This window comes from Myotis brandtii, unplaced genomic scaffold (genome assembly GCF_000412655.1).
Source record: "Myotis brandtii unplaced genomic scaffold, ASM41265v1 scaffold164, whole genome shotgun sequence".
Taxonomy (NCBI): domain Eukaryota; kingdom Metazoa; phylum Chordata; class Mammalia; order Chiroptera; family Vespertilionidae; genus Myotis; species Myotis brandtii.
This window is the reverse complement of record NW_005356003.1, coordinates 568,004-576,183: the sequence shown is the minus strand read 5'-3', so window position 1 is coordinate 576,183 and position 8,180 is coordinate 568,004. Positions and strand designations below refer to the sequence as shown.

At 56.2% G+C, this 8,180-nt stretch overlaps 1 protein-coding gene across 1 annotated transcript in view; it reads right to left on the bottom strand.

The window, feature by feature from the left end:
- Nucleotides 1–7,100, bottom strand: part of DNAH1 (dynein, axonemal, heavy chain 1) — an 86,402-nt gene extending 79,302 nt beyond the window's left edge. Inside the window, exons 1-6 of the mRNA XM_005862341.2 lie at nt 7,039–7,100; nt 5,524–5,890; nt 4,486–4,558; nt 2,204–2,378; nt 1,634–1,790; nt 595–727 (exon numbers count right to left, since the gene is read on the bottom strand). Coding sequence (XP_005862403.1) covers nt 595–727; nt 1,634–1,790; nt 2,204–2,378; nt 4,486–4,558; nt 5,524–5,890; nt 7,039–7,067 — 934 coding nt within the window. The 5' untranslated portion in view covers nt 7,068–7,100. The remainder of the gene's footprint in view (nt 1–594; nt 728–1,633; nt 1,791–2,203; nt 2,379–4,485; nt 4,559–5,523; nt 5,891–7,038) is intronic.
- Nucleotides 7,101–8,180: the final 1,080 nt, after the last annotated feature.

The following is an 8,180-nucleotide window of genomic DNA, read 5'->3' as shown; positions in this document are numbered from 1 at the left end:
GTGTGTGTGTGTGTGTGTGTGTGTGTGTGTGTGTGTGTGTGTGAGTTTGGTAAAAACGTGCATGAGTGCGACTGCATGTTTGTGTGTGGAATGGTGCGTGGGATAGCATGCTTGTGAACGTGTATGATTGTGTCTCTGAGTGTTTGCAAGCGTGTGAGTGTGTGTGACAGTGTGTGTATTGTCCATGTAGAGGTGAAGGCTGAGAGGCCACAATTTGAGCTGGAGCAATGGTGAGTTCTGGGTGGTGGGATGAAAGGGTTCAAACTGTGCCCCTATTCACATCTGAACATCTCTAACAGACATGTATATTTTTTATTGCCAATAAGTCAAAGTTGTTTTGTTTTTAACTCTAGACACCATCCAGCAGTCCCTTCCCCAGTCCTCCCACTGATGTCATCCCTGGTCCCTGCATTTCTGGCCTTTGTGTAGCCATCCCCTTGGCCTGTATGCCGGCTGGGAGGTCTTAAAAGGTGGAGCCCTCACCTCCCAGGGCTGCCAGATCCCAAGGCAGCCCAGGGACCCACGGCAGGGCTACTGCTGGGACAGAAGGGTACAATCCAGGATCCTGCCCCCTCCCAGGCTGGCCCTGCTCACCGTGACCCAGGACGTCATCGGTGGGCAGGAGGGCTTTCCCTGGGACTGGTCTCCTGACCTGAGACCCTGGCTCCAAGCCCATGTTGATCCATTCGCTGGGAGTCCGGCAGTCAAACTCCTCATTGTCGAACACCTGGAAGAAAGCAGCAGATGTCAGGAGAAGGCAGCTCAACCCACTGGGGCCCGAGTGGCTGGGCAGGCAGAGGATGGGGTACCTATGTAGGCTCCTCCAGATGTAGGTGCTGCAGATTGGGGACCAGAGAGCTGAGCACCTCCTCCGCTGTTCACAGGGGCCCATGAGTTCTGTTTCTATGGAACCCTGGATCCTTGTCAAGCTAAACCATCCTGAGGTTCAGGCAGAGGGGTGCCTGGGGACTCACAGGGGGATAGGGGCTCTTCTTCCTACTGCTCAGGGTCATCTAGCTCAGGTCCGAGGCAAGAGGTGGCCCTTGATTTTCCTGAGCACCCACCCAGACTTGGGAATGATGGAGAGTCAGGGTTGACGGGAGGCCCCTTAGCAGGGCCATGTGCAACTGGATTCAGCTCTGCCTCCCACGAGACACTCAGGGCCAGGGAGAGGAAGGACGGGGAGGCGGTGAAAGCCAGAGCAGGTTATCTTCCCTCTTTCTCCTCCCTGGGCTCAGTTTCCCCATCAGTACCCCAAAGGGGCTGCAATGATGCCTCCTCCACTCCATCTCCCCATCTCAGTGAGCCTAGGACAGTGTGAGGGAGGCCTGTACATATTCCACAGTCCAGCTGGGCTGCTTCTTGGTGCCTGTGGGGGGCGGGGAGGAGGAGCAGGCCTAGATGCTGCCTAGGCTCCCAGGGAAGAAGTGGAGAATCAGCACCCCATGAGTCCTCGGGCCCCTCTGTCCCAGCCTGGGATGCTTGAGACCCCCTAGGGGACTCCAATGATGCAGTTGCCCTGTTTGACAAGAACTTGCGATTGCCATGGGGTCCCCTTTCTGGTTTGACCCCTCAACGGAGGTCCTGCACCCCAACCCCCTGACCACCAGCCCTCCGTGGAAGTTGGGCTCACCTTCAGCGGGAGATAAATGGGGAAGAGCGGGTCGTTGCCCTGCTCGATGGTCTGGGGGTGGTAGGGGTCCGGGTGCCTGGGCATGAGCTTGTTGGAGTCGATGCCCTCATCGGCCAGCAACTGCGCAATGTCCAGGCTCAGGTACAGTCGCTTCCGCCTGGCGGAGGAAGACAAGGGAAATCTCATGATGGCTTGTGTGAACAAAACGGGTGTCAGCAAAAGCCCACAGGACCGAGGTGGCAGGGATGTGGCCCAGGGACCCTCCAGGGCCCTTTGCCCCTATGAGACTCATCAGGAAGCAGTGTAAGGACTGGAGCTGGTGTACTGGGCTCCAACTGCCCTTCTGTCCTGCCTGCAGTTCTACCACATTCACCCAAACGTCACCCTCCCCGATTCCACAGCAAGGAAGGCACTTTGTTCCTATTAAAAGACCAAAGGCCTAGAGGCTTTGATGTGAAAACTTGCACCCAGACTCATTTTAGTGACCTCTGTGGGGAGGGTCACTGAATTGCCCGCTGTCCCCCACCCCAAGTTGTGGGGACAGGCCCTCCCACAGCCCACCAGCCATACCTCTCAATCTCAATCTTGCGGGGGCACTGGCCTGGCAGCACCAGGAAGGGCACCTGCACCTTGGGCTCATAGGCCTGCAGCGGGAAGTCGGCCTGGGTGAGCAACTGGGTGGTGGCGCCAATGCGCTCCTCCTTCAGGCGCTCCTCGAAGTCGTCAGGAAACTCAAAGGTTCTGACTGCAGGTGGAGGAGGGGCAGGAGCTGCAGAGACTCAGGCTGGGGCTCAAACCACGCCCCCCCCCCAAGACAAAGCACAAGGCAGGCATGAGGCATACACACACTTTGGGACGTGGTGTGCATGTTAGCCTATGGCCGGGCAGTGGTGGGAGAAGCCAGACGTGGTGCCAGGCACCCAAGGGAGTGCAAGCCTGAGGGACAAAGCCTCCTGAAGGTCTGCTTGGTCCTGCTCTCCTTGCCCAGAGCCGGCATGCTCCATCTTTCCTCTCCATGCCGCCCACGACCCCAGCACCAGTGGCTGTAGCTCAAGCCAGATGCTGAACCAAACCTCCGGTGAGGACTACAACCAGATAGGAAGGCAAAGTGGTAGCTCCCTGCACATTTGGGATGGGTTCCTGCTATCCCTACCCTAGAGCTGCCCCCCCCCCTCCCCCAAAGGATATCAGTCTGAAATCCATCCACTCCCTGGGACCATTTTAAACTCAGGGCAACCTGGTGGCCATAGAGCAAAGGCACCACCACCTGCGCCCTGGGGACCTTCCAGTCACACAATGGACACCTCTCCTTAGACACCCAGGCCAGACAGAGGCGTTCGTGCCAGGTCTGGGGGGAGGGGAGCTGGTGGACAGAGACCCATTGGTAGGGTGACCATTCCAGCTTGCCTGGGGCTGAGGTGTTGCTCAGGGTTTGGGCTGTTAAGTGGAAAGTTCCAGGAAAACCGAGACCATGGAACTGAGAAATGAGGCGTGGGAAGGTGCTTCAGGAGCCACCTTCCCTGGGGGCTGGAGGGGCTCAGGACACCTCAGTGATGGCCCCCTCCATCTCCTGGGGGCCCTCTCACCCCTCCTTGAGCCTCACCCTCTCTCTGGGGCCCCACAGAAGCCTCCAGAGGCTCAGTTGAAGCCCATTCTTTCACCAGAGCTGCCACGTGCTCAGGAGAACCTCACAGCACAAGGCAGTTTTCAGACCCCTGGTCACCTGCTCTTGAGCCTGTGGGTCCATGACACCACTCCACTCCCAGAACATGGGCTCCTGGGCCTGCCCTGAGTCTCAGGGCCAAGACGGAGCCAGGGGAGGAAGCAAAGCCTGGCCTCTGGCCCCTGCTGCCTCGACGAGCCTGCTGGCAGCAGAGTGGACGTCTGCTGCTGGCTGCCCAGAACTCTGACTGCCACCACCCGGTGGCATTTCAGCAGAGCTGCTGACCACCCCACCCTACTCACCTTGGATGGTGGCAGCACCATCCCAGCACCCCCACAGCTCTTACATCTGTGGTTTGTAACCACTTTCTGGGCCACATATACTTGTGAGACTGTTGAACACAACAGGCTGGATCCTCAGATCACAGAATGCACATACATGTGATGTTTCCTCTGCCACTCTGGGGGGTTCATAGACGCCATGAGACCCGTGGGCCCTGGCAGGATTCATCTGGTTAGTGCCAACAAAGAGCCAGGCCTCTGCTGGGCTTGGAGAGCAGGGCAGACAGCTAGGACCCTGGGACATCTGTGCCTCATCGAAGGGGTGTCCTGTCTGCCAGCAAGTGGGAGGGCCCCACCTAGCTCCTCACCGCCACTCAGGGCCCCACCCTGCTCGCTGCCTCTCCTGGAACCACCCCATTCTTCCCTCCAGCACTGGGACTGCCCCACTTCCTGCAGACCCGTCCTGGTCCTAACAAGACTCATCACAGACACAGGACGGAGTCCTCATGTCCTCTTTCAGCAAACAGCCCCTGTGCACCGTCCCGGGCCGCCTCTGTTCGAGGTGCTGAGGCCCTATCGGGGAACAGCACAGACACAGTCCTGGCCTTCTCCAAGCCCCGGCCCGGGGGAGGCAGACAAGGCACATGTAAATGCCCTACCATCCCCAGCTGGGAGGAGGGAACGGGAGCCCTGGCCCTCAGCACCCCACGCCCTCCACGCGGTACCCTTGTCACAGCTCTGAGAGTGTGAGAAAGCAGCTGTGGCTCACTCAGCACTCAGGTCAGCGAGCAGGGCCCTTGCCAAGCACCTCATCCCTTGTTATCCCCATTTTACAGTAGAGGAAACTGAGACCTTCAGCCAGGGTCTCCCTGAGGCTAGAGTCCCACCCAGTCCTCCAGGGCACTGACCTTTTGGGGTGAACTTGTCAAGGTCGGCCTGCCGTAAGAGGTTCTGGTTCATGGGAGGGCCACAGCATACTTCCTAGAAGCAAACCGCAGAACCCCAAGGGGGCATAAACATCCCGGGGACAGGTAGGACCTGGGAGGGACCCCAAGGCCAGGTGTCTTCCTGGAGTCCACTGGGGAGCACCACAGGGGCCTGGGGGTGGGGCAGAACCAGAGAGTTTGTACAATTCCCCATTCGAGGCTGCAGTGGGCCCTACCCCTTCTGGTCTGGCACTCCTCCTTCCGAGAGCACTCCTGGTGTAGGTCCTGGAACTGAGCCGCAAGGCAGAGGTGCTGCGAGGCCAGCAGGGGTCTCTGTGTGGACCTCCCATCTCCAGGCAGAGTGAGTGTCAGTGGGTTCTTGTCCTATCTCTCTTAGCCCCTCCCCTGCTTAAAACCTTCCTAACACTGTCTGGTGCCTAAAGGGCTCAGTGAACCCCCTCTCTGTTCTCTCCCTGCCTCAAGCCTCTATCTCTTCTCTCACAGTGTACTTTCCTCCACATGGGCCATGGGCTCTGTCAGGGACCCCGAGCCTTTGTACTGTCTGTGCCTTCTGCCTGGGAACTGCCCCCACCCCCACACCAGACATCATCTTACCTCTTAGATCTCAGCAGTATGCAACCTCATCCAAGGACCCCTCCCAAACCAAAGCCATTGCCCCATGACAATAGAGACATTATCTCTCATCTGTACTGTATCCAGGGCTCAGTCCAGGGCCTTTCACACAGCAGGTACTCAGTGATGAATTGTTGAATGAGTGAACAGATAGATAGACGGACAGATGGATAGTCAGGAGGACGGAAGGAAGGGTGGATGAGTGGGTGGGTGGATGAATAGACAAATTAATAGATGGGTGGGTAGATAGGTGGATGGATAAGTGAACAAATGAACTGATGGGTGGGTGGATGGGTGGATGAGTAGATGGAAGGAAGGAAAGAAGGATGGACAAATGGAACCCACAAGGAGGGCTCAGGCTTGGTAGGAGATGGCTGCCACACTCACCCCAAGCTTATCCAAGGATCCAGGGCTGAGGATGTCAGAGTAGAATCCACGCTGCTTCATCAGTGGGTACTGCTTATCAGTGCTTGTCAGGGGCAATTTCTGGAGCTGCTCCAAATCGGGGAATGTGGGTGGGACTACAGGCCAGGGTGAACCTGGGGGCTCAGAGCTTGGAGGCTCCTTCAACCCAGAATCTGGTCCCACAGCAATCTTTCTCAGTTTATGCTCTAGGCTGGCAGGAGTCTTCATCACAGAGTACTTTGGGGGCTCCTCAGTTCTTCTGCATTTCTGAGAGCTACTTCCTGGGCATAAGCTTTCTCTCTTATCCCGTTCCATGCTGTTTCTCGGGGCAATGTCCCAGCCAGAGCTCCTAGGAGAAGATACTGGCATCACTTGCCAGCCTCTGCTCAGTCCCCAGGACACCATCAATCAGGATGCCTTGTTGGCCACCCAAGACAGTCCCAGCCTTCCAGTCATGGATAACAGGAGAGGGAGCACAGAGGAGGGCGAGGGGTCTGCCTAGTCTGGACAGGCACCCAGAGCAGGGAGGGTCCCATTAGGAGACAGGGCCTTCCTGCATGCTGCCTGTGAGAAATGAGCCCCCAGAGTCAGGGAAGAGAGTCTGGGAAGCTCTGCAAGTGCCCCCACCCCGATGCACCCTCCTACTCACCCCTCTCCCCCGTGTCAGAGAGCTAGGCCTGGCTTCTCACAAGGGGAGACAGAGGGCGGCCCAGAGCTCACTCACTCAAAGAAGGGCCCTGTTTGGTTTCCCCTATAATGACTCACCCACCGGCAGCCCTGGTGCCCTCCGTCCGGCCCTGCTGGATGCCCTGCCTCTCCCTATGTGGGAACGGGGCCATGCCCTGCCTCCCCCACCCATGCCTGCCCTCCCAACCGTACCCCAGGATCCAGAAGACAAAGTGGCCTCCACAGAGGGACACAATTCTCCACCGCCCACAGATCCCACTGCCAGAAACTTCGCTCAGGGTCAGCCAGTTTAGGAAACATACACACACACACCCAAGCTTCCCAAAGGGAGCAGCAGATGTGCCACTGGGTTGCACGATCAACCACCAACCTAAGGTCAAGGGTGAGTAGAATTTTCATTGTTGGGTGAGCAAGCCCTTGACCACATCAAAATGCACCACAGAGTGAACTCCTTGGTCAGGGGAGCATTATAAGAAACTGGACAAAGGTATGGGAGAGAAGAGGTTTCCATATAATACCCATGCAAAAATTAAAATGAATGAGTTTACCATGATCGCAAAAATGTCAATTAAAAATGTGGAACATCTTAACAAAAGGACATAAGGGCCTGGTCCAAGTAACACCCTCTCCCCCTCCCCCATTCCATTTCCCACCCTATGCGTGCTGGGAGAAGGCAGCTGGGAATTCGCAATACAGGCCACGCTTTTGGCTAGGTGTTCTATGCTCTGTCGTCTCTATTTTAGCCACTGTTGGGACTGGCTCGTGCAGGCCTCCTGTTGGATCATGCAGGGGAATCTTGCCTGGACTGACCTGAAAGGCAGGTAGGCAGTCGGGGGCATCTGGTGCAAGCTCCCCAGCCATGCTGAAGCAGCCTGCAGTTGCTGAGTCCATTCTAAGAAGGGGATGGTGAGTTGGCAAGACAACTTGAGGGACTGCGAAGGGAAGATTGAGCTCTGGCAGGAAGTCCCAGACTCAGCCCCAAGGCTGACCAGCTTCTATCCAGTTAAGCATGCTGGGAGTTACCAGAACTCTGCTCCCTGAATCCTCTCCTGGTGGCCAGCTGCCTCCCAGAGCAGGTGCTGAAAGCAATGCTAAGTCTGGTCCACCTGTCTAACAGTCACCAGGGTGCTCTTCCTAGAGCAGTGATGGCGAACCTATGACACGCGTGTCAGAGGTGACACGTGAACTCGTTTTTTGTTGTTGATTTTTCTTTGTTAAATGGCATTTAAATATATAAAATAAATATCAAAAATATAAATCTTTGGCCCTGACTGGTTTGGCTCAGTGGATAGAGCGTCGGCCTGCGGACTGAAGAGTCCCAGGTTCGATTCCGGTCAAGGGCATGTACCTTGGTTGCGGGCGCGTCCCCAGTGGGGAGTGTGCAGGAGGCAGCTGATCGATGTTTCTAACTCTCTGTCCCTCTCCCTTCCTCTCTGTAAACAATCAATAAAATATATATTTAAAAAATATATACATAAATCTTTGTTTTACTATGGTTGCAAATATCAAAAATTTCTATATGTGACACGGCACCAGAGTTAAGTTAGGGTTTTTCAAAATGCTGGCACGCCGAGCTCAAAAGGTTCGCCATCACTGTCCTAGAGCATCCGAAGGACAGAGGTCCCACTGGAGATCAGCCCCATCACAGCTGCAAACCTACAGATGGCTGTCTCATCCTTGAACAGAATCGACACATAGAGCAGACCTTGGAGAGGCCAAGGTCCCAGTTCCACCAGAAAGCATTCCATTCCCTGGCTTCACCAGCTCCCAAATAGGCTAGAATATGCTCGGCTGCTTCACTGCTGTATTCTGAGAGAGACGCAGAAATGCCCAGGAAACCAGTGTTGCTGAGGGCAAACGGAGTCTGTGATTGGGGGGCTTGCTGCCTCTGTGAGCCATTTCCCGCTGAACAGGCTGACAGTGGGAGCACGCATCCAGGCATGTCCCAATAA